Source organism: Chiloscyllium punctatum, chromosome 10 (assembly GCF_047496795.1).
Source record: "Chiloscyllium punctatum isolate Juve2018m chromosome 10, sChiPun1.3, whole genome shotgun sequence".
Classification (NCBI taxonomy): domain Eukaryota; kingdom Metazoa; phylum Chordata; class Chondrichthyes; order Orectolobiformes; family Hemiscylliidae; genus Chiloscyllium; species Chiloscyllium punctatum.
In genome coordinates, this window is record NC_092748.1 from 76636927 (window position 1) to 76664522 (window position 27596).

Consider the following 27596-nt stretch of genomic DNA (forward strand, 5'->3'; position numbering starts at 1 on the left):
TCTGATCTCCAACATCTGCAGTCCTCACTTTCTCCTGGAGTTACACTCATTCAGGTATGCTAGGAGAACTCCATCACACTCCTGATTTTAACCATGTAGATGGTGAACAGACTTTGGGGAGTCAGGTGAGTTAGTCCCTTTAGTAAGGTAAAAACAAAGACTGCAGATGCTGGAAACCAGAGAGTCTAGATTAGAGTGATGCTGGAAAAGGAGGGATGCTGCCTGACCTGCTGTGCTTTTCCAGCACCACTCTCATCTAGTCCCCTTCAGTAATCCCAGTCTCTGACCTGCTCTTGTAGCCATCATATTCATATTGCTAGTCTAGTTCAGGTTCTGATCAATGATAACCCTAGGATGTTGATAGTGGGGATTCAGTGATAGTGCTTAAATTGAATTACATTGGGTGATGACTAGATTCTCTCCATGGAGTTTGTCAATGCCTGGCACTTGTGTAACATGAATGATACATGCTATTTGACAGTTCAAGCCTGGATATTGTTGGTATTTTGAATCATTTAGTAGTTACTCCTTCTGAATCCAAGAGGTTCAGAATGGTGCTGAACTTGGAGCAATCATCACTGAACAACCACCTGATGAAGGAGTGGCGCTCCGAAAGCTAGTACTTCTAATTAAACCTGTTGGACAGGTGACTGACTGTGTGGAGTTTGCACATTTCTCCCCGTGTCTGTGTGGGTTTCCTCCGGGTGCTCCGGTTTCCTCCCACAGTCCAAAGATGTGCAGGTTAGGTGAATTCGCCATGCTAAATTGCCCGTAATGTCAGGTAAGGGGTAAATGTAGGGGTATGGGTGGGTTGCACTTCGGTGGGTCGGTATGGACTTGTTGGGCCGAAGGGCCTGTTTCCACACTGAAATGCAATCTAATCTAAATCTAATAACCTGGTGTTATGTGATTTGTATCACTGAACAACTCTACTTCCCTCCATTGTAAGGTGAAAGATCTTTGGTGAAGCAGTTAAAGATAATCTCAGCTTCAAGGCACTACCTGGAAATAGCTGCAGAGATCTGTCCGGTGACTGAAATGACTGATTTCCATCAATCACAACCATATTCTTTTATGCAAAATATGACACCAACCAATAGACAATTTTCCCGATTTTCAGTGATTCCAGTTTTACTGGGGTTCTTTGATGCTGCACTTGGTCAAATGCAACCTTGACACCATGTTTGAATTAAAGCGGTCATGATGTTGGGAGCTCGGTGGATCTGACAAAATCAAATTAATCACCAAATGGCAGGCTATTGCTAAGCAAGAGTCACTTGACAGCATTTTTGATGATTCCTCACATCACTTCATTTAAATGTTTGAGTGACGGGGCAGTAATTGGCTATGTTAGATTTACAGAAAATATATAGGCAGTTACTCACATTGTTGGGTAGATGAGAGTGTCGCAGCTGTACTGGATCAACTTGACTGAGAGCAGACATGTCTTGATATTACATGGAGTGAATTAAATTGGCTAAAGACTAACATTCACACCACTGGGGACTTCCAAATGATGCTGAGATGGATCATTAATTTTGATTGAAGGCTATTGCAAATGTTTCAGCTCTATCATTTGCACTGACCTTCTGGGTTTGCCCATTATGGAGAATGGGGGTGATATTTGTGGAGTCAGCTCTTCCAGGGAGTTGTTTAATTGTTCACAATCAATCATTCATAACGGATGTGGCAGCATTACAGGATAAACACCTGACCAATGGGTTTTGGAATTGCTTAATACTTATATTTTATGTTTCTATCAGTAGCATATAATAACAATGAGTAGGTCACTCAGACCTTCAGCAGTGCTCTGCCATTCAACTAATCAGTCAACTCAGTAACCTGTTCCTGCTTTCTCCCCATACTCTTTAGCCCTCAGAACTATATCCAAGTATTTATGAAAACACTCCGTGTTTTAGCCTCAACCACTTTTTGTGGCAGTGATTCCACAGGATCACCATGCTCAGGCTGAAAAAGATTCTCTTCATCTCAGTCCTAAATGGCATTACCCATACCCTAGACCAAAGGATCTGTTCTCATGCTGTATAACTCTATGACCCCTGGTTCTGGACTCCCTGGTCATTAGGAACATCCTTCCTGCATTTCTTTCATATAATCCTGAATTGTATAGCCTATGAGATTCCATCACCACCACCACCACCTCTCCCCGACCTTCCGCGCTCCCCCCCCCCGCCAAACCAACATGCTTCTAAACTCCAGTCCTTACCGATCCAGACTCTATTCATAAGTCACCTTGCTCTCCCTCCATAGCCACTCTGTAGCAAGAGCATCCTTTCCCAGATAAGGAGACAAAAACTATATACAATACACCAGGGTGTGATCTCACCCAGGCAGAAAGACATCCTTGCTCCTCTAATTTTCTTGCTAAGACGACCAATACAGTTTGTCTCTTTGACCAACGACTGCACTCGTATTTTTACCCAGGTTTCATTGCACCTCCACCTTTTATAACATCTTGCCATTGAGATAATAATCTAACTTTCTGTTTTTGCTACCAGTGTGGATAATTTCACATTTATCCACATTATTTTTCATCTGCCATGCATTTTCTGACTCAACTTGTGTAAATCGCACCGAAGCCTCTATGCATCCTTCTTTGTTCATTCTCCCACCAAGCTAAATATCATCTGTAATCTTGGAGATATTAATTTTGTTCCCTCATGTAAATCATTAACATATGTTGTGAATAAGAGGTCCAAGCAAACATCCCTGCATACTCCACTAGTCATAGGCTGCCAGTCAGAAAATGACCAGTTTATTTATCCTGTTTCTCACCTGCCAACCAATTCTCTACTCATCAGTACACTTCCCCTAATTCCATGCACTTTCATTTTATATGCTAATCTCTTGTGGGACCTTATTGAAAGCCTTCTGAAAGTTTAAGTAAACCACACCCCTTATTAACTGTATTAGTACAGTCTCTAAATTTCCAGTGGATATATCAATCATTTGTAAATCTACTCAACTCTGTCTGATCTTCTCAGTGTTTTCCAAGTGGTCTGCCATTACAACTTTTTAAATAGACTTCAGCATTCCCATTAGGAGAAAGTGAGGACTGCAGATGCTGGAGATCAGAGTCAAAAAGTGTGGTTCTGGAAGAGCACATCAGGTTAGGCAGCATCTGAGGAGCAGGAGAATCAACATTTTGGGCATAAGCCCTTCATCAGGAACTGATGTCTATAATTCCCTGTTTTTTCTCTACTTCCTTTTTTTAAGGATCAGCATTATATTAGCTACTCTCCAATCCGTAGAACTATTCCAAAGTCTAGAAAACGTTTAATGCTGATTATCAATGCATCCATTACTTCTACAGCCACTTCCTTAAATATTCTGCAATGTAGATTAAAAACTAAAAGAACTGCAGACGCTGTAAATCAGAAATAAAAATAGAAATTGCTGGAAAAGCTTGGCAGGTCTGGAAGCATCGGAGTTAATGTTTCAAGTTAAGTGACCTTCCTCAGAACTGCTGACCTTTTCAAGCAATTTCTGTTTTTGTTTCTGCAATGTAGATTATCAGGCCATGAGGATTTATCTGTTTTACTCCCATCCATTTCCCCAAAACCTACTAATTGTGATTTCTTTCAAAACCGGTTTCTAGATCTGATGTTGCCTGACATTTCTGGGATGTTATTGTGTTGTCCTTTGTGAAGGCAGAACCAAAGTATGTATTTAATTGATCTGCCATCTCTTTGTTCCCCAGTTTCTGATTTCAAGGGGCCTACATTCAGCTCCAGTTTTTTTCTCCTCATATATCTATAAAAGTTTTCATAGTTTATACATCCCCAGCAAGCTGGCTTTTTTTTTAAAAAAACGGTTAATCAAACCCTTTGTTCTCCTTTGCTGAGATCTAAACTGCTCCCAATACTCCATCCAGTCTGTTGTTTTTTTATTTTGGCCAACTTATACGCTCCTTTCTTGGATCTAATACCATACCTAATTTCTCTTGTTAGCCATGCTCGTGCCTCATGCCATCATAGTATCCTTTATTTAGACTGAGGACACTAGTCTCAGAATCAGCCTGTGTTGCAACTTCAACAGGTTGACAACTTGTGTTTGAAATGTGCCTTCTGCTGTTCCTGACATGTCCTCCTACACTCTTCACTGAACCAGGGTAAATCATCTGGTTTAATTTTTAGAATGGGGGACACCACAGGATTGTCACAGCACAGAAGGACATTCAGTTCCTTGAGCCTGCAGCTGCTCTATAACAGTGTGAACCTCTGGCCTTCCCCCATATCCCATGAAACAATTTCTACTCAAATAACCCAATGAATTAATTGAAACTCCCTCCACTAGATTTCCAACAGAAATTAAAATTCTCTGTCATATGCCATTGTGGGATTTCAATCCTGGTCTCCAAAGCATTTTCGGTGTTCATCCAGCATCATTACCACAATGCCATTACCTCCTATTATACTTACTCCTGAGGTTGCAGACTAGTCAAGCAAAATACCACTACTGTTGATGGCCACAGCCCTTCACGGATGTCCAGTCTTCAGTTGCTAGACCGGTTTGAAATGTGACCCATTTAGCACAATGGTCATGCCACACAACACAATGGAGAGTATTCTTAATGAAGGGACTGAACTTCATCTCCACAAGGACTGTGCGGTGGTCATTCCTACCAATACAGTCATGCACAGTTGCATCTGCAGTAGAGAGATTAGCAAGGTGAGGTCAAGTTTTTCGCTCTTATTGATTCACTCATCACCTGTTGACCCAGTAATACTCAGTAGCCATGCTGTGAGCCACTCTTGGTGGAAGGTATTGAAATCCCCAGAGTTCATTCTGTGCCCTGGCCATACTCAGTGTTTCCTTCAGATGGTGTTCAATGTGGAGGAGCACAGCATCATCTGCTGAGGGAGGGCAATCTGTGGCACTCAGCCAGAGGTTTCTTTGCCAATGTTTGACCTTATGCCATAAGAGTTTATGGGAGTCCTAAATATCGACCCTAAGCCCCAGGATAACCCTCACTAGACTGTATATGACTGTGTTGTTTACTTTGCTGCATATGTCCAGCCAATGGGACAGAACACATTCAGGGATTGTGAGGGCAATGTCTGGGGGACATTTTGTCTGTAAGATATGTATCTTTGCCTGTAAGATAAGATTTCATGAACATGACAATGTCAGGCTGTTACTTGTGAGAATTTCAGGATTGTCAATTTTGGTTCTAACTCCTAGATGTTAAGAGTTGACAGTTTGCCATTGTTATGTCTACAACCTAGGTCAATGTCAGGTGGCCCATCTGTTTTGAGTATTTTGAGCTCTTTGATACAATGGATTGGCTTGTTGGGTCACTTCAGAGTCAACCATACAGCTTTGGATCTGAAATCACACACATGCCAGACCAGGGTAAGGCTGGTCATCTGCTTTCTCAAAAAGGGGCATTCAGATGGGTTATAAGAATGGTGGATTTGGTTTTATTCGACTTTAAGCTGCAGATTATGTTTGAATTTGAGTTCATCCTCTGCCATGGTGGGATTGAATCCAGATCACCAAAGAATAACAGTGGACTCTGGTTTACTATCCCAACAACAATAGCACCAGGTTATCACCCAGCCCCGTCCCCAATAAGCAGCTTGGTGGACCAGTTGTTGCCATTTGAAGAACGGAAGAAGCTTGATACCAATAAAACTTTAAAAGAGAGCTTTAAAGTGTCTTTGAAATAGTTTCTTTGTCCTCCCCTGGAAGTATGACTGGGCTTTGAGAAAGTAGGAAAGTGGGGTAAACCTTTTTCAGCAGTGTCCATTATTGTTGGTCTTGTTGGAGGTTTGACTGGAAAGAAAACACTGTCATTTGTTTGGCGATCCTCCCATTGAATCCAGAGAATGCAGCAGAGGCATTGCTGGTTGAGATACTCTGGTGCTCATAGGCCAGTGGTACAGAGTCTGGGTCTCACTGGAGTACAGAAATGTGGTGGCGTCAACTCTTCTTTAAATGAGGGCTTATGCTGACTTGTGGAGATCTTTGTCACTGTTGTAGTATATGAAAGGCTGAATTAGTGTACCTGATACTTTGTTGGGTCTCCTGGTCAGTAATAACCATTTGAAAGGGGTAGCTGCCAAGGTATGGGAAGTGCTAAACTTATCCCAGAGTCTCTCCTTCTACATGAGAAGGGGAATACTTAGTTGACGAGGTCTGACTTGATTGAAGTTTTGATTTGGTAACAGTCAAATATCAAACTGAGTCTTTTGAATGCAGCATTCTAGAAATTGAAGTGGTTTACAAATCTGGTGCAAACTCTGAGCAACACAATATTGTGTTGGTTTGGTTTTGGGTTGGAAGCAGCTGGCGTTAAAGAGTTTGTCATATATGTGCTGTTATAGTCACATAAAAGGGCAGCTGACCACTGACAGTGAATAACCACAATCCGGCAGATTGTAATAATATGGTTGAGGAAATCCTGCCAGAGGAATGAAACAAAATGCTAAAAAGACAAGCATAACTCCTGTACCTTAACGTGTAGAGCATTTGCAATAAAGTAGATGAACTAATCGCGCAGATGGTTGTAAATGGGTATGATCTAATTGGGATTAGGGAGACATGGCTGTCGAGTAACCTGGGATGGGAACTGAGTGTCCCAGGGTATTCAGTAATCTGCAGATTTGGGTATTACGATTTATTCCCTGATCTAAACCATTAATATATATTGCGAACAGCTGTGGTCTGACCACTGACTCTTGTGGTAGCCACACTCATCACTGCCTGCTAGTCAGAAAATTTGATTTATTTTTACTCTATTTCCTTCTGTCAACCAGTTTTCTAACTACCTTAATGTATTAATTCCAATCTCTCATGCATTAAATTTGATATATTGACCTCTTCTGTGAGATTTCATTGAAAGCCTTCTGGAAGTTCAATAAATCATATCCATTGGCTCCCCAGTCCACTCTACTAGTTACATCCTCAAAGAATTCCAGTAGATTTGTCAAGCATTATTTCCATTGGACTTTGTCCAATCCTGCCACTGTTATCCAAGTACTCAGATGTTAAAGTCTTTTAGAATGGACTTTAGCACTTTCCCTCACTATTGATGTCAAATTGACTGGTCTATAATTCTGGTTTTCTCTCTGCCTCCCTTTATAAATAGAGGGGTTACATTACTAACCTCCAATCTGTAACAACTGCAACACAGTCCGTTGAATCTTGGAAGATGACCAATGTATCTGTTATTTCTAGATTCACTTCATTAAGTATTCAGATGTAGATTATCAGGCCCTAGAGATTCATCTGCCTTCAACCCAATTTCTCCCAGTATCATTTCTTTACTAATACTGGATTTCCTGCAGTTCCTCCCTCTCACTAAACACGATTTCTAAAAATGTCAGGTATGCTACAGTGTCCCCCATGTGAGCACAGCAAAGGTATTGAGTTGGTTATCCATCTCATCGTTTGAATTATAAAGTCCACTGTTTCTAACTGCAGAAGTCTTAAAATCGCTGAAGCATTTTTATTTTATTCACATACTTATAGAAACTTTTACAGTCAATTTTTTATATTCCATGCAAGCTTACTCCCATGCTCTATATTTCCCCTTTTTCTAAACACAAAAAAAAATCAATCCCTTTATCCTGCTTTGCTGAATTCGAAACTGCCCCGACTGGTTTTTTCTGGCTTCCTTAGATCTAATACTCTCTCTAATGCCCCATACAAGCCATGATTGGGCCACCTTCCTCGTTTCACTTTTGTGACAGACAGGAATGAACAGTTCACCTGTTCGTTCTTTGAATGCTATGCACTGCCATCTCTTTAAGTAGCATCCCCCACAGTCTATCATAGCCAACTCATGCCTCATTTTCTCTATTTAGATTCAGGAGTATCAGAATCAATTACCTTATTTGCCGTTCTGTCATCATCTATCATTGCTCATCCCCAAAGGGCCTCATACAACTAAATTGCCAATTATTCCTTTCTAATTACACAATACCCGGTCTATGATGGCCAATTCTCTAATTGGTTCTTCAACATATTGGTCCAGAAAACCATCCCATATATGTTTCAGGAATCTATCCTCTATGGTATTGATCCTAATTTGATTTGCCCAATCTATATGCAGATTAAAGTCACCCATAATTTCAGATGTTCTTTTATTGCATGCATTTCTAATTTCCTGTTTAATATCATTCACAAAATAACCCCGACAGGTTGGGAATCTATATACAAACCCCACAAATCCTTTTTGTTCCTTGGTGTTTCTCAGCTCCATCCATACAGATTTTACATTGTTGGAGTTACTACCCTTCCTCATTATTGCATTAAATTTCATCTTTAACCAGCAATAATACTCCTTATCATTTTGTCAGTCTTTCCTAAAAACTGGATACTCTGGATATCCAATTCCCGTTTCTGATTACTGTGTTGCCACATCTCCATGGTTCTGATAATATCATACCTGTTTTGATCTATTTGTGCAAATAAACCATCTACTTTACTGAAAGTGCTTTGCATGTTAAGGCACAAAGCCTTAAGGCTCATCTTTTTAAGCAATGCTTATTCCATTCCGATTATTTTTCACTATGGCCCTGTTCAATTCTGGCCCATGATTTTATTTTTTACAAATCATTTTTCTAATTTCCCTTTCTATCTTTTGTTCTTGACCCAATCCCCCTTTAACTCCTTGCGTAGGTGGACTGAAGAGCACATCCTCTTAACAGAGTACAAAACAGCAAAATTTTCAATTCTTCAGACCTTCTCTTCATACAAGACTGAAAGCAAATAAGCAAAACAGAGGAATGATTAAAATCCATTTTTTGGATTAGTGGTGCTGGAAGAGCACAGCAGTTCAAGCAGCATCCAAGTAGCTACTGTGCTGTGCTCTTCCAGCACCACTAATCCAGAATCTGGCTTCCAGCATCTGCAGTCATTGTTTTTACCAACCTGATTAAAATCCATGGTTATCCAAATTCACAGAAACACACATTAATCCTGTGTGTGAGACAGCCAGCCAGAGAATATCTCCTCTTAAGCAAAGCTTGAGTCTCAAGGATACAAGTGTCCAGTTTCTTACGGTGGGGGGTGGGAGTACAATCATAATGTTCAATTTTTAATAAAATGCCAAAAGCATCTTTGGTTTTACAAAAGTATGAAAGATCAAAGCTAAGTGATTTTGATTGATTTGTTCAAGATTACTGTCATCATAATTTAAAGTATGGTGTACAATTTTCTATACACCAATTCAGTAAAATAACAAAATGCACCAAGACAACACCCAGTTCACTAATGATGCAAAAATTGGGGAGGTGATAAGTAGTGAGGAAGATATAGATGGGCTGATCAGTAACAAATGGAATCCAATCGAAAAAAGCTTGAGGGGGTGCATTTGAACAGGACAAGCAAGAGAAGAGAATACATAATAAACTGTAGGACTTGGAAAAGCATAGAAAATCGAAGGGATCTTGGAGTGCATGTCCACTGCACTCCAAGCAGCAGGGATGCATAAAGTAGTTATGAGGTCACATGGCTTTATTAGCCAAGGCATAGAGTTTATGAGTAGGGAGATTATGTATAACCAACTGTATAAAGTATTGGTTAGGTCACAGCAAGCGTACTGTGTGCAGAAATCCACATTAGAGGAAGGATGTGGTTGCACTGGAGATGTTGCAGAGGAGATTTACTATGATGATACCTGGGTTGGAGAGCTTTAGTTATGAAGAGAGATTGGATAGACAAAGGTTGCTTTCCTTCCAGCAGAGGAGACTGAGGGGGGGTAGAATTGTGATATTTAACAGGTATTTAGATGTGCATTTGCAATGCCAAAGCATACAAGGCTCTGGGTCAAGTGCTAGACAATAGGATTAAAACAGTTAAGTGGTTGTCTTTGACTAGCACAGACTCAATGGACTGAAAGACCATTTTCTGTGCTGTCCACTTCTGAAATGCTATGAAATAATGGAAGAGAAATCTAACAATGGTTTTTAAACATTTAATAGTTTAACAGGAGTGAACAGAAAATAAGGGCATCTAGTTGGCAGGGTCTGGCTAACGTATATTCCTACATGGTCAGGTTGATACATTAACCAAACTTCCTTGAAATCTTCAGAAGTTAGTGATGGCATGTCCGGGAAATTGAGAAACAAATCAAGGAAATAAAACAGGTAATAAAATAACAATTTTCCTTTGTAAAATGTTGTGTGGATAAGATAAAAGAGGGATGTAATCAACATATAAAATATTTTTAGAGGAATTAAGGAAAGACCCAAGAAGCAGAGGGAAAACAGGAGGAATTGCAAAAAAAAATGCTTCCAACCGCGAAGTGGTGGTTAAAACATAAATGCGAATATTTAATCTGTACAAAATCTGTTAAACTTGGCAATTGGATTACCACCTGTACTTTAATAAAAATTATTCATGACATGTGAGTATTGGTTAGACCAGCTTTTATTGCTCATTCTTACTTACTCTGCAGAAGACAAATGTTAAGCAGCCTTTTTTGAACTGCTCCTGTTCTTGGGGTGAAGTGACATTGTTACTGGGTCCAAATCCGGCAATTCCATTCCCAACAGCACTCTGCGTGTATCTGTGTGTCACATGCTACAGTGGTTCAGAAAGTAGGGGTGAACCATTTTCCTCAAGGTCAATATACTGTGGGCAATTAATGCAGGCCTCACAGTCACACCCACATTCCTCAAACCAATAAAAGACTAACAAATGTTGATCAAAGCCTTTACAGTTATTACTGATCCTTGGTTTGATGTTTAAATTATACGAGCATACCACCATGTATTATGGATTGAAATTGTAAAATTGCAGTACTTGAAAAACTGGATCCATTCTTTTGAAAGGAGTAACAGCATTTTAATCAGCTTGTCAGTGAACCTTTTACATGATTTATCACATCAACCAGTATCTGCTGAAATATCAAAAACAGCAGTGTTTTATTTCAGCTTATAAAATCTGGGAATCAGTTCACGTGGTAGTGCTGTGAAGTAGTAAAAAACTTAAAAGACCAACTCCAAAATGCTCAATATCTCTTTGGCCTGAAAGCATTCAATTTAAAACTCTTCCTTCATAAAATCATTAATTTTATAACTACACACCAAGTAAAATGAAAGGTATGCCTTAGTAGCAGAAGAGTCAAAACAGGCAGTGTTGCAGCAGTTCAAAATATGTTTCATGCTGCGGCTGTACAAAACTCTGGCATGGTCGCACTCTGGCATTGCGTGCAGTTCTGGTCACCGCATTATAGGAAGGATGTGGAAGCTTTGGAAAGGATTCATAGAGGATTTACTAGGATGTTGCCTGGTATAGAGGGAAGGTCTTATGAGGAAATGTTGAGGGACTTGACGCTGTTTTCATTAGAGAGAAGAATGTTGAGAGGTGATTTAGTTGAGACATAAAAGATTATTAGAGGGTTAGATCAGATGGACAGCGAGATCCTGAGCCCCTCCCCTAGGATGGAGGATGGGACAGATGTCAGAGGTAGTTTCGTTACTCAGAGTAGTCGGGGGCTTGGAACATACTGCCTGCAACAGTTGTGGACTCACCAGCTTTACGGGCATTTAAGTGGTCATTGGATAGGCACATGGACAAGAATGGAATAGTGCAAGTTAGATGGGCTTCAGATTGGTTTCACAATGCGGCTCAACATAGAGGGCTGAAAGGCCTGTACTGCGCTATAATGTTCTAAGTACAAAAAGGAATGTTCCAGATGAGTTGATGTAATGTATAAGATAATAGAAGCTTTCCACCTTATTTGTTCATTTCAGTGGATAGGAAAACTATGCGCTCCCTCCTCTCTCCCTATCATCCTGGCTGTTTATTTGGTACAGGTCTTATTTTTGCTCTTAAATTCAAAAGAATTGCTCAAAATTCATAAACAGATCTAGCTAGACCACAAAGTATTCTGTTCTTGTCTGCCAACACTGCTTACTATTTCAAGATTGTCCTTGAATGCAAAAACTGATTCTTGACATCTTTTTCGAACCGCGTGCCACCATCTTAAAAACTCTTCTCCGGTCCCTCCACCCTCACCTTCAACAGTAAATCCAAGGAATTCAGGACTTCTTGAATAAATACATTTGTTATACAGGAAACTTGTTTGCAGAGACATCCCAACCTGACGTGGTCCCATTTGTCAGTATTTGGCGCATATCTTGCAACCCGTCCAATTTGTGAACTTATTTGGATGCCTTTTAAATGTTGCAATTGCACCCACCTCGGTCACTTCCTCTGGCAGGTTTTTCTACACATGCACCACCCTCTGCATGAAAACGTTACTCCTTGGGTCCTTATTAAATTTTTCCCCTCTCATCTTGAACCTAAGCCCTCTAGTTTTGGATTCCCCCAACCTAAGAAAAAGAGCTTGGCTATTCACCTTATCTATGCCCTTCCTTATTTTATAAACCTCTGACACTACAGAGTGTAAAAGCCCAACTTATTCAGCCTCTCCTGATAATTGAAAATTTCCAGTCCTAGCAACATCCTTGTAATTCTTTTCTGCACTCACTCATTTATAATGTGACGAAAAGCAGTGGACTCAGCACCAAACCTTGTGGCACACCACTGGTCACAGGCCTCCAGTCTGAAATGTAATCCTCCATTACAACTCTGTCTCCTACCTTCAAGCTAATGTTGTATCTAACTGAACAGCACTTCTTGGATTCCATGTGATCTATCCTCGTTAACTACGCTACCATGTGGAACCTTGCCAAAGTCCATATAGTTGACATCTCTCACTCTGCCTTCAATCTTTTTTGTAATTTCTTAAAAAAATTCAAATCAAGTTATAAAGACACGATTTTCCATGCACAAAGCCATGTTGACTATCCTTAAATCAGTCCTTACCTTTTCAAATGCATATAAATCCTGTCTCTCATAATCCTGTCCGCTACTGACATCAGGGTCACCCAACCATAATTCTCTGGTTTTTCCTTAGACTTTCTTAAATAATGACACATTTGCTAAGCTCCAGTCTTCCAGCACCTCACCTATGGCAGTCAATGATACAAGTATCTCAGCAAGGGGTCCAGAAATCACTTCCCTAGCTTCTCACAAAGTTCAAGGAAACACCTGATCAGGTCCTGGTGATTTATTTACCTTTATGCATTTTAAGACTTTCAGCACATTCTCTTCTGTAAGATGAACTCATTTCAAGACACCACTACTTATTTTCCCAAGTTCCCTAGCTTCCATGTCATCCCAGACAACTAAAAATCAAAGTCTTTGAAAAGGATACTCAAGGATAAAGGAGGGAGTTTATGTGGGGAGCCTGATGAAATAGGCAAGATACTTAATGAGTACTTTATGTCGGTATTCACCAAAGAGAGGGACATGAGCGATTTTGAGGCAAGGGAAAGGGGTGTGAATACTCTTGGATAGATCAACACAATGAAGGAGGAAGCATTGGGTGTCTTGAAATGCATTAAGGTAGACAAGTCCCTCAGGGCAGATAGGATCTATCCCAAGATACTGTGTAAGGGTGCAAACAGAGTAAGCCTGAACAGACATTTTTATATCCTTTATGGTCTCAGATGAGGTTCCAGAGGACTGCAGAATGCCCAATGTTGTTCCTTTGTTTAAGGGAAACAAAGATAATCCAAGTAATTACAGGCTGGTGAGCCTGGCATCCATGGTGGGGAAGCTAATGTAGAAGATACTGAGAAACAGGATTTATTCACATTTGGAATTAAATGGACTGGTTAGTGACAGGCAGTAATGGTTTTTTTGTGGGGTGATGTGGGTCCTATCTCATCAACTTGATTGAGTTTTTCTGAGGAGGTGACAAGAATGATCGATGAGGGAAGGGCAGTGGATGTTGTATGCATGGGCTTCAGGAAGGCATTTGATAAGGTACAAAAGGTAGAGTCTCATGGGATCCACAGTGAGCTGGCTAGATGGATACAAAACTGGCTTGGTCATAGAAGACCAGAAAGTAGTGGCAGAAGGGTGCTTTTCAGAATGGATATCAGTAACTAATGGTGTTCCACAGGAACTATTGCTGGGATCTTTGTTGTTTGTAACATATACAAATTGACTCCAGACCCATAGCAATGTGTTGACACTTAACCAGTCTCAAGCAATTAGGGATTAGCAATGAATACTGGCCTAGCCAGTAACAGACATCACATGAACAAATTAAAAACCTTTCAATAAGCTTTCTGCCATTACTGTAATCTAATAGGATTATCAAAGTCACAAATGAAACAGTATGTTTTGTCATTGTGGTAAATAATGTAACAAGCTTTCCTTTGTCCACCAATCCTACAACACTTCAAGAACTCTACTGTTCGATTTTCAGGTCTCTTACACATAGAATCATAGTGTCATACAGCACAGAAACAAAATTCTTCAGTCCAACCAGTCCATGCCAAACATGATCCCAAACAAAAATTAGTTCCACCTACCTGCTCCTGTCTCATACCCCTCCAAACGTTTCCAATTCATGGAGCCATCCAAAATGTCTTTTGAACATTGTACTGCATCCACCACTTCCTCAGGAAGTTCATTCCACACCTTTCCCTCACCTCAAAAGAAATCGGTCAAGTCCCTCGCTTGGGTGAATACAGACGTAAAGTACTCAATAAGCATGTCACCTGTTTCCTCTGGCACCCCTCCTATATCCTTGAATGGGCCTACTCTTTCCCTAGCTACCTTCTTGCTACTAATATATGTAAAAAATGCTTTGGGATTGTCCATAACCCTGCTGACAAAGGATCTTTTTAACCCTCCTAACTCCTCTGTGTAAAATAATTTGCTTGTGTCTTTTATTAAATTTCTCTCCTCTTGCCTTAAGATGCTCCCTAGGCTTGAATTCCCTATCATAGGGAAAAGACAACTACCACCAACTCTATGTATACCTCTCATGATTTTATAAACTTTTATCAAGTCACCTTTCAACCTCTTATACTAGTTAAAAAAAGTCCCAGCCTTTCTTTGTAACTCAAATCTTCCATTCACTAGCAACATCTTGTAAATAGTGTCTGAGCTCTCTCCAGTTTGATAATATCCTTCCTAAAACTTAGCAAGCAGAACTGGAGACAATATTCCAGAAGAGGCCTCATCAATGTCTTGCACAACCTCAATATGACTGACAAACGCCTATACTCAAAAGGACTGAGCAATAAAGACAGTGTGCCAAATGCCTTTTTAACCACCATGTGACACAAACAAAGAATTATGTACCTGCGCTCAGAGATCCCTCTGTTCTACAGCACTACACAAGGCCCTACATTTAATTGTATAAGCTGTACTCTTGTTTGTTGTACCTAAATGCAATACTTTGCATTTATCCAGATTGAACTCCTTCTGCCATTGATTCATCTGATCAAGAATCCTTTGTAATCTTAGAAAACCTTTTTCGCTGTTTACAGTGCCATTTCCTTTAGCTAATTAATACCAACTTTGCCTTAACCTTTCTCGATCCTAATTTCTGAACTTCACTGACCAAATGTTTCTGGCCCTTCCCCTTTCTTCTCATGACTTTCCTCAACACCTTGCTGTTTGGCTAGGCTTTTGGTTAACTATTCAAATGCCTACCTTTGTCTCAGTGTTGATATTGCTTTCTGTAGAACATACTCCAGTGAGGAGACTTAGGATATTTTCCCACATTAAACAAAACTAGTCCCAACTGCCTATTCCTGGCCCATATCCCTCCTTGCCCATACATGTGGGCGGCACGGTGGCACAGTGGTTAGCACTGCTGCCTCACAGTGCCAGAGATCCGGGTTCAATTCCCGCCACAGGCGACTGACTGTGTGGAGTTTGCACGTTCTCCCAGTGTCTGCGTGGGTTTCCTCCGGGTGCTCCGGTTTCCTCCCACAGTCCAAAGATGTGCAGGTCAGGTGAATTGGCCATGCTAAATTGCCCGTAGTGTTAGGTAAGGGGTAGATGTAGGGGTATGGGTGGGTTACGCTTCGCCGGGGCGGTGCGGACTTGTTGGGCCGAAGGGCCTGTTTCCACACTAAGTAATCTATTCAAGTGTTTTTTGAACATTGTAATTGTACCTGCACCCATCACTTCCTCAGGAAGTTCATTCCACACACAAACCATCCTGTCACTTTCATTGACTTTTGCTATTTTGCACTGACTAAGGAGCACATTCTCTTGAGAGTACAAAGCTGCAAAGTGTTCCATTCCTCAGACCTTCTCTTCAAGTACAAGGTAATAGGCCAGCAAACCAAAGTGAGAATTGGTTAACTTTCATGGAATAGTAACAACAGCTATAATTTCTGTTCAATTATTTTCATGCTACTTCATTAAAAAAAAGGAAGTAATGATGATATCAATTAAATGTTGGCTTCATAGGGTTAACCAATTCCTTATTACAGCATGTGAAGTCAGCACCTTTTATACGTAATTGCACATTCAACTCTGGATAGTTTCCAAACAGATATAAATACCAAAAATGTCTGATCAATCATTAACCGACTCTCTGACCGTACGTGGCCGTTTCCAATTTGTGAGAAAGTTTTTAATATAGATTATAGTCTAAGTAAAAGTTAAACACTGTGGCAATATTACAGAAAGGTTTATTATAAATTCAATTTTCCTTGTAATATTTAATATTAGCCAATATTATGACTTCTTGCACTTTAGATATATCAAGCTTGAAGAGAGACATTTCATTTGGCTAAGAAATGGAAACAAAACAAGGACAATAATGCAGATAAGAGTGACCCAAGAGTCACAGAATCTCTACAGTGTGGAAGCAGGCCATTTGGCCCAAATTCATATCGAAAAGCATCCCACCCTGACCCACCCCCTACTCTAGCCTTGTAACCCTGCATTATCCATGGCTAAGCCATCGTGCTGCCCTATGTTTTTACATGATTTTACAGTCAAGGCAATGGGACAGCAGTAACCTTAAACAACATCCCTGCACCCCATTCCTATTTTTATAACTGATGTCTGCATAAAAATTAAGAGATTAGATTAGTTTGGTATTTGATATGGAGATTACAAAGAGAATTCACAGTAGCACCGTTGTATAAACGAGGGAAAAAAGAGTGGTTGCTTGTGATTCTCCACCTTTATTTACCATACCATTAGTAGCCATATTTTCAGTCATCTATAGCCCTAAGTTCTGAAATTCCCTCTCCAAATCTCTCTGCATTTTCACCCCTCGTTTTCATTTCAGAGTTCTCTTTAAATCACTTCCCTTTGACACAGATCTTAAACAAAGCTATTGAAAGTGGCATCTTCGGCTTACTGACCACATGTTTACTCATTCCCCCATTTAGTATTATTTCTCTAAATTGAAGGCAACATACAAATCCAAGGTTATTATTGTTGCAGAGAACCAAGAGGCCAATAAATAGGAACAGATGAATTTCTTGAAGAAAAAAAGAGATCAGATTCCATCTAGTTCAATTTCTAATAGCTTACCAGTCACATGTAATAATATTGTGATGAATCATATCTATAAATCTATTTGTAACAGAATCAGACATGTTTTGGAGTAGAGAATCTTTGTGAACCACATTAACTAGAGTCATCTTTTCTCTCCCAACAATTTTACATGGTTTCAGATTATTAATATGTGCTATTGTGAATGTTAATCTTTGAAATCTAGTTTAAATGAAGATACTTATCCAATTGCATTTTTAAACATTGTAGCAGGGAAATTATTTTATAATAAAGTTTCATAAAATAAAATATGGTCAAAGTAATTCATTTGCATTCAATAGGGTTACTTCTCTAGTTTTCCTGTTCTACTACAGTGATTGTATCAAGAGAGGAATTTAATATTAGATTATTGGACAATTTGGAAATACAATGAGCTGCTACGATCGGTAAAGTAGAACAATTCCAGATAAATTCAGTGGATATACTTGACTTAAGAGTTTGAGAGAAATAAGAGGGTGCTACAAATAATTAAAATGTGACCATTATCAAAATGAAATTACCTAATTTGCAAATCGATGATCACTTGCCGCTTGTCCACTTGATCAGTGTACACTTTAACACCGGAGATTCTGGGTGGCTGGAAACAACAACAAAAAAATACAAAATCAGTACTCTCATATACCAAATTAATTGATAAAACAAAATTTTAAAACAGCTTGAAATATACATTTTCATAAATTCAACTGTAAAATCTAGTCACTTGCTGCTTCTGTGAAATTCCTGAAATTTTTGGGAGAGGTAAAATAAATAGAAAAAAATTAAACTTAATGTACTTACTATAAAAAAACAACTTTGAAACCACACAGAGCTGTGAATTTATGTTGCAATGTTTAGGAAGTGTGTTTGGGGAGTTGGAGGAATTAACTCTTGTGGTCGTCTTCTACCACAGCCCTAAAGATAGGACGCTAATTGTTAATCCTTATAGGTGGAGTAGAGCTAGTAGTTCCTGTCCTAGGCCAGAGATATCCCTGACACGCTGACAATTTTATCTTTTAATGTAAATACAGATGCCAGTGCCAACACACCATTAGAATTCTCAGACCTACAAGTGCACATCAGGCTTTGAGATGAGGATCTTTCAAGTACTAATGGCAATCAGAAGCTAGCAGGAATGCTACACTTATTTATCAAGTATTTCACTTGGGTCCTAAGTAAGTTAGGTAAAAACAATAACTGCAGATGCTGAAAACCAAATCCTGGATTAGTGGTGCTGGAAGAGCACAGCAGTTCAGGCAGCATCCAAGGAGCAGCGAAATCGACGTTTCGGGCAAAAGCCCTTCATCAGGAATAAAGGCAGTGAGCCTGAAGCGTGGAGAGATAATAAGATAACGCACCTTCAAGCTCAGTGAGCTTTCATACGTTTCGTCACTACACTAGGTAACATCATCAGTGAGAATCTATGGTGAAGCATTGGTGGTATGTCCCACCTCTCTATTTATGTCTTGGTTTCTTAAGGTGGGTGATGTCATTTCCAGTACTGTTTTTTCAAGCATAGGAAGATAGATTTAGATCCTATGTGTTTGTTTGGTGTTCTGTTTAGAATGCCATGCCTCTAAGAATTCTTGTGTGTCGTTGTTTCGCCTGTCCTCGGATGAGTGTGCTGTCCCAGTCAAAGTGGGGAAAAAAAACACATATCCTAGGACAGGTGAAACAAAGACATGCACAAGAATTCTTAGAAACATGGCATTCTAAACAGAACTCCATCAATAAACACATCAATTTAGATCCTATCTACCTTCCCTTAAAAAAAGAACTGGAAATGACATCACCCACTTTAAAAAACAAAGACCTAGAAATAGAGGGGCAGCACTTCACCGGAGATGCTCACTGATGATGTTACCTAGTATGGTGATGAAACATCTGAAAACACACCTTCAAGCTCAGTGAGCAAGTTTACACACTTAAAATCAACCGGAGCTACAAATCTTCTCAAAAATCGCTAACTTGAGAAATATTGCAGGAGCCTTTTGACATAGGGCCAAACATAATCTTTTTAGTTTGCATTTCATATGCTTAAGTATACACAGGTTGATATTGTATGCACTACAGAGCCAAGCACTAGCAGCTAATTGTTGGGGGTAGGGTATTGCCAATAGTCCTCCATTTTACTCAAAAATAAAACTTAAACATGTTAGACAGGCCCTTCTTGGACAATGTTCCTTTCTACCCTGGGTCTCAGGGCACATTTTGTTCAGTGATGGAGGCTGAACCTCAAATGCATCTTTACAAGAGGTACTTGTCTTAGAGTGATTAGTTTGTCACATGATAATAATGGTTGAAAGTTACATTGGCTAGATAGACATTGTCACTAAAACATCCTCAGGGTTACATGGACTAGAAACTGGCCTGGACTAGCCATATAAATGCTGTGGCCATGTGAACAGGTCAGAGACTAGGAGTCCCACATTTAAAAGAAGTGTGCACAAATTCGGAGATCAGAAATTCACTAAGGCTCCTTGGATAGCATTGTGCAAACCCACAACTACAGTTATCTAGAAGGACAAGGGCAATAGATATATGGGAACACCCCTACCTATAATTTCCCTTCCAAGTTTAAATGCAAGTTGCTGCATTTTGGAAACGCAAATCAGAGCAGGGCGTATACACTTAATGGTAAGGTCCTGGAGACTGTTGCTGAACAAAGAGAACTTGGATTCCAGGTTCATAGTTCCTTGAAAGTAGAGTCGCAGGTAGATAGGATAGTGAAGGCGGCATTTGGTATGCTTTCCTTTATGGGTCAGAGCATGGAGTATAGGAGTTGGGAGGTCATAGAGATGTACAGCACAGAAACAGATCTTCGGTCCAACTCGTCCATGCTGATCAGATATCCCAACCTAATCTAGTCCCACTTGCCAGCACCCAGTCCATATCAGTCCAAGCCCTTCCTATTCATATATCCATCCAAATGCCTTTTAAAATGTTGCAATTGTACTAGCCTCCATCACTCCCTCTGGCAGCTCATTCCATACACACACCATCCTCTGTGTGAAAAACCTGCGCCTTAGATCCCTTACATCTTTCCCCTCTCACCCTAAACCTATGCCCTCTAGTTCTGGACTCCCCGACCCCAGGGAAAAGACTTTGACTATTTATCCTATCCATCCCCCTCATAATTTTATAAACTTCTATAAGATCACTCCTCAGCCTCCAACGCTTCAGGGAAAACAGCCCCAGCCTATTCAACCTCTCCCTATAGCTCAAATCCGCCAACCCTAGCAACATCCTTGGATACCTTTTCTGAACCCTTTCAAGTTTCACAACATCTTTCCAATAGGAAGGAGACCAGAATTGCATGCAATATCCCAACAGTGGCCTAACCAATGTCCTGTACAGCCACAACATGATCTCCCAACTCCTGTACACAATACTTTGACTAATAAAGGAAAGCATACCAAACACCTTCTTCACTATCCTATCTACCCACGACTCCACTTTCATGGAGCTATGAACCTGCACTCCAAGGTCTCTTTGTTCAACAGCATTCCCTAGGACCTTATCATTAAGTGTATAAGTCCTGCTAAGATTTGTTTTCCCAAAGTGCAGCACCTCACATTTATCTAAATTAAACTCCATCTGCCACTCTTCAGCCCATTGGCTCATCTGGTCAAGATCCCATCATAATCTGAGGTACCCTCTTCACTGTCCACTACACCTCCAATTTTAGGGTCATCTGCAAACTTATTAACTATACCTCTTATATAAATTATTTGGATGTGAGCATAAGTGACAAAAAGGTACTGGACACAGAACCAATCCTTGCGGCACTCCACTGGTCACAGATCTCCTGTCTGAAAAACAACCCCCTAACACCACCATCTGTCTGTTTTCAACCTTTGAGCCAGTTCTGTATCCAAATGGCTAGTTCTCCCTGTATTCAATGAGACCTAACTTTGCTAATCAGTCTCCCATGGGGACCCTTTTTGATTGCCTTAATGAAGTCCATATAGATCACATCTACCGCTCTGCCCTCAATCTTCTTTGTTACTTCTTCAAAAAACTCAAGTTTGTCAGACATGATTTCCATGGCATAAAACCATGTTGACTATCCCTAATCAGTCCTTGCCTTTCCAAATACATGTACCTCTTGTCCCTCAGGATTCCCTCCAACAACTTGCCCACCACAATGTCAGGCTCACCGGTCTATAGTTCCCTGACTTGTCCTTACCAACTTTCTTAAACAGTGGTACCATGTTAGCCAACCTCCAGTCTTCCGGCACCTCAGCTGTGACTATCGATGATACAAATTTCTCAACAAGGGGCCCAGCAGTCACTTCCCCAGCTTCTCAGAGTTCTTGGGTACACTTGATCAGCTCCTAGGGATTTATCCACTTTTATGCACTTCAAGACATCCAGCACTTCCTCCTCTGTAATATGGACATTTTGCAAGATGTCATCATCTATTTCCCTACAGTCTTTATCTTGCATGCCCTTTTCCAGAGTAACACTGATACAAGATATTCATTTAGTATCTCCCCCACCTCCTGCAGCTCCACACAAAGGCCGCCTTGCTGATCTTTGAGGGGCCCTATTCTGTCCCTAGTTACCCTTTTGTCCATAATGTATTTGTAAAAACCTTTAACCCTATTTACCAAAGCTACCTCTTGCATGGAAATAAATGCAGTTTAATTTACCAGTTCTATCTTGTTCTCTGCTTTATCCCTGCCTGCCCTGACTGTTTGACTCGCTTCTTTTCTCAACTGTGCCAGTCTCAGATTGATCTCTTTCCTCACTAACTCCCTGCGTCCCACCCACCCTCGTTACTGGTTTAAATGCTCCTGAGCAGCTCTAGCAAATCTGCCTGCCAGTATATTACTCCCCTTCCAATTCAGGTGCAATCTGTTTTTCATGTACAGGTCACTTCTACCACAGAAGAGAGTCCAATGATCCAAAAAAAATGTTAATCCTTCTCCCATACACCAGCTCCTCAGCCACACATTCATCTGCTTAATCCTCCTATTCCTACCCTCACTAGCTCATAACACCGGGAGTAATCCAGATATTACTATCCTTGAGGGCCTCCTTTTTAAATTCCTCCCTAACTCTCTCTATTCTTCTTTCAGAATCTCATCCTTTTCCCTTCCTGTCTCGTTGGTTCCAATGTGTACAATGACCTCCTGCTGGGCCCTCTCTCCCTCGAGAGCATTCTGCACTCTCTGAAATATCCTTGATCCTGGCACAGGGAGGCAATACACCATTCTCCAATCTGATTTTTTGCTGCTGGCCACAAAAACGTCCGTCTGCGCCTTGGACTAGAGTCCCCTAACACAATCTCTCTCTTGGAGCCAAACGTACCCCCTCATCACATTGGAGCCAGTCTTGATACCAGAAATTTGGCTTGGCATGCTACATTCCCCTGGGAATCCATCATTTCCTACATTTTCCAAAACAGCATACTTGTTTGAAATGGGGATAGCCACAAAAGACTGATGCACTACCTGCCTACCTCTCTTACCTTTCCAGGAGTTAACCCATCTCTGTGACTGTTTCTACAGCTTTTCTCCCTTCCTATAACTGCCACCCATCGCACCCCCTTGCTCTTGTAAGTTCTTCATTGCCTCTCACTTCAACCGATCCATTCGATCTGATAGGATCTGCCACCGATAGCATTTATTGCAGATATAATCCTCAGTAACCTGTAAACTCTAAATTCCCACATCCAACAAGAGCATATCACTCTATTAAGGGCCATTTATCTTCTTTGAATCTACAGACGCAGAAAATAACACCATCTTATTCCTCTACAAAATACTGCTCCAGGCTAACTTAATATTTATGGCTTATATTTTTAAGTTTAATCAAGAGACATATCTCAAATAAAACATAACCAAGGAAGAACCCACGCTATTTACTCTTATAGATTTACAGCAAGGCTACACAGTTAAAGCTATTCACTGATCTGTTTCTGTGCTGTGACCTCTCCCAAAAAGGTTCCTCCAAGACCAGTTGTGAATTTGGCTGTTTGTTAAGTTTTCCTAGACACCCTCCAATGTCCAGCGATACATGAATTCAACAGCTAAGGCAGTAACTGTTCAGGGTCACTGTTGTGTCATTTACCAGTATGGGTTTCTTTCTCTGTCTTCTGCACTGACCTGACCTTGTGCTGCCTTTGTCAGTCCCTCTCCCTTTTAAAAGTGCCGCTGTTTTGACTTTTTGTAATCTCCAAATTTCCAAAACAACGCAACAGTACATAAAACAGTAATTGCTGCTCCTAGAATTCAAGGAAATCACCTCCAAATCCTAAAATACCTCAAAAAAAAAGGAGCCTGTTACAGCCAGAAATTTTTCCCATCCTTCCTCTTGGCATATTGAAGCTGTATAGGACATTGGTTAGGCCACTTTTGGAATATTGTGTGCATTTCTGATCTCCTTCTTATTGGAAGGGTGTTGTGAAACTTGAAAGAGTTCAGAAAAGATTCACAAGGATGATGCTAGAGTTGGAGAATTTGAGCTACAGGGAGAAGGTGAATAGGCTGGGGCTGTTTTCCCTGGAGCGCGAGAGGATGAGGGGTAACCTTACAGAGGTTTATAAAATCATGAGGGGCATGGATAGGGTAAATAGACAACGTCTTTTCCCTGGGTTGGGAGAGTCCAGAAGTAGAGGGGGCATAGGTTTAGGATGAGAGGGGAAAGATATTAAAAAAAGAAACTAAGGGACAAGTTTTTCACACAGAGGGTGTACGTGTATGGAATAAGCTGCCAGAGGAAGTAGTGGATACTGGTACAATGATAGTATTTAAAAGGCATCTGGATATGTATATGAATAGGAAGGATTTAAAGGGAATGTGGGCCAAGTGCTGCAAATGGGACCAGATTAGGTTAAGATATCTGGTTGGCATGGAGGTGTTAGACCAAACAGTCTGTTTCCATGCTGTATATCTCTATGACTCACCATCCTGACTTGGAAATACATTGCTGACCCAGTGTCACTGGGTCAATTGCACATCTATCTAATAGGATTGTAGCAGTTCAAAGCCATAGCTCACCACCATCTTCTCAAAAGGCAACCAGAGATGCTCAATACCTGCCGGCCAGCTAGCAACACCAACATCTCAATATTAAAAAGAAAAAAAGTGAACCTCGATTGTGACTGTCCCTAAATTGGCTTCTTTATATAGACTCTACATATGGTTTATTTTTACCTTCTTACCAGCTCACTCACTTACCAGTTCGGAAGTGAAGATTTTAGCTTACTTTTGCACTGCTATTCCTTCCACGGGTTCTGCTGACTTGCTTGTCTATTTAAACACCAGCCGCTGATGACTGAACCTTCATATTCTTAGCCTTCCCTGTCTTCTGAAAACTTATTCCTTGGAGATTTTTTACATCATTTTTACCTTGAGGTAATAATGAACAATCCCACTACAGTCACCACATTGGTTCCAAGGCACATTCAATCACTACCAGTTTAAAAAAACCCAGTAAATTCTGGGAAACCCAGCTGATCTAGCAATATGTGTAGCGAGGAAAATTGAGTTAACACAGTCCAAAGGCGCTTGGAAAATAGTATTTTTTTTTGCTTTGTGATGCAAGTGGAATAGACAGTGACAGTATCGAACGCAAAAGACAAAACAATGAGAAGCTAACGGAGAGATTGAGATGTAAAATAGGCATGAATAATAGGCTTGATTAGGAAAAACAATGTCAGTTCTGCTAAGACAAAGCCAACAAGACAAACAAGGTGCAAAATCGGGTGTAGGTGGGTAATCAAAACAGTAGTGTTTATGTTTTGAAGATGTTTGATTCAATGTCGAGTCCTAAAGGTAAGTAGCGAGGCAGAAAATAAGGTGCTGCTCCTCCACTCACTCCTCTCCTTTTGTCAACAACATCTAAAAACACAATCAGTTTCCAACACTTTCAGTTACAGAGTTTTTGAGCTCAAGATATTAACTGTTTGTGTCTCTGTCAATGCTGCCAGATCTGCTGAGTTTCCCCAGCATTTTGTGTTTTATTTCAGATTTCCTACATCCACAGTGTTTTGCTTTCAATACCTAATTGTTAGGGTAGACTGCTGCTACCAGTTCTTCTTTCTATATTGGGTCTTAGGGCCTGTTTGGATAACAGTGGTAAGGGAAGAACCACTAATGAGTGTTAACAAAATGCAACTTACTGTATAATGTATTATGAACCAATTTGTACAAGTGCACCATCTTTTTCTGATTTCACCATTCCACTGATCACAACATATATTTAAAATGTTTTATCCAGTTACTGATATGGCCAATTATGTATACCATCTAAATTATTAGGCTCAGAATAAAAAAAGCTATCAAACAAATACATTTTTGACTTATTACAAGATATCTTCAACAAGGATACAAACTGGATTAATAGTTTGAAATATGAAAATAAATATTTACCCTAAATATTCTTAATACACTTCAAAAACATTTTTAGGAAAACAAAAGAAACTTTCTCCACAGACATTAACTTTGAGGAAAATAAAGCACTCTGCTAAAAATAGTAGTTCATTCTTCGAGAATAAGTGGAAAGGATATTGATTTCAGTCTGGTACCCTTGTACATGTACACAGACTGCTAGATGTGGATGATTGTCTCCAAAAGCACATTAATCTACATCTGCAATTTCATAAAAGAACAATTTTATTCAGGGCATTGAAATGGGATTTTTGAGAAGCTTTTCAAGGAAAATAGCTGTTTCAGATTGTCATATACACATAGGATTCTCAAGAGAGGTAAAAGTGCCAATAGGCAGAGTACAGTACAGTTTGTATCTTTTCATAGGCTATATGCTGATTGTCTCAAATAGCTACACCCCGGACAGACAAACTCAAAAATGTGACTGAGTAAACGTAAGCAATTTTCTGAAGTTGTGTGACTTTCAATAGGGCTCTTAAAGATAAAGTGATCCACAGTATTCCTACAGTGGCCTTTCTAAAAATAATGTCCAGTATTCAGAGGGAACCAATTTTCAGACCTTCAGACACAATTCCATTAAAACATCCCAATTGTGTAGGAACCCATTTACACCAGAAGCCAGATATGACACGTCTGACCCCAATATTAACCTTTGTGAACCTTATAAGTACAAGGCTACAAGACAGAACCAACATCTCTCCAAATCAAGTGATCTTTTACTACTTCCTCAAAATATACATACTACCTTACTTACATATTCACATTAAAATCTTTACACTACTTCTCCCTCTTTCAGATTATAGTATTTAGATGAGGACATGTAACAGTGGGCCATTTATGACTCAATATTTCAGGGCCAGGGAGCAGCAGATTGGCCATTAATCTAAACATTTATCTTCTTGTATTCAGCTTGCACGGAGACTCTGACACCTAGCTGGAGATGACGATCCTAGTATCAGATTTCACTGATTTCCTCTATTGCATGCTGGGTCTGAAAATAACATACAGTATATCTTTAAACTGGGCCATAGGAGAGTGTTGGAAATCCTGGAATAATACAAAAAGCTCAAGAGATCAGAGAAAACATGAATACTGCTTGCTGTTGATCTTTGCTCTGGGAAATTATTAATTGCCTGGAGTCAAAGGTCAATTCAGGGCCTTTAGTATAAAGTCTGAGAATTATTTACAATAATTTTGATACCAGGTTCCCACATAAATATATGACATGACTTGTGCTTTCTGCTTATATCAGGTTAGTTAGTTATTTAGGAACAAAATATACACAGTACTCAGGCTTGAACAAGAATCGATAGTGATCTAAATCTGGTTGGGATCCCTATCTCTGACCCGGATCAAACAGAGTTAAGTACTTGCATTCCTCTGATACTTTTGTGCCCATCTCCTGATAGGGAATCCTTACAGAAAGCAGAATAGAGGATCTTTGCAGACGCAATGTCTCCTTTTCATGAACTCAGTAATTTAAAAAAAAAGAAGTGTTTCAGTGCCCAAAGTCTCTGAGCAGCTACAGAGAGATGGTAAGTGGGTAAGAGGGAAGAGTGGGTTAGGGAGGTCGTCAGGTGGTGGGACTGTAATTGGGTTGGTCAGTTGGACAGTTACCCTGGAGTTAAGACTAAAACCAATTCTAACATTTCTTGGATAACTATCCAGGTAAAGTCATTCAAAACCTTTGGAAGTCTCCACTATAGTTCAGCCTTGGCCATTTATTCAGAGGTTTCTATGATGCAAGGTAATTGCCCATTGTCAACTTCTCCAGCAATTCCACTGTAGTTACTGTGTCAGACCTTCTGAAGGTTCCCACGGAACTTGTACTAGAGGAATATGTGAAGACCAGAA

General features: G+C 40.1%; 1 protein-coding gene across 1 annotated transcript in view; it reads right to left on the minus strand.

Annotated features, from left to right (window-relative positions):
• LOC140482319 (extended synaptotagmin-3-like) overlaps positions 1 to 27596 on the minus strand; it is a 142103-nt gene that overhangs the window by 76823 nt on the left and 37684 nt on the right. The window contains exon 4 of the mRNA XM_072579600.1: positions 17868 to 17944. Coding sequence (XP_072435701.1) covers positions 17868 to 17944 — 77 coding nt within the window. The remainder of the gene's footprint in view (positions 1 to 17867; positions 17945 to 27596) is intronic.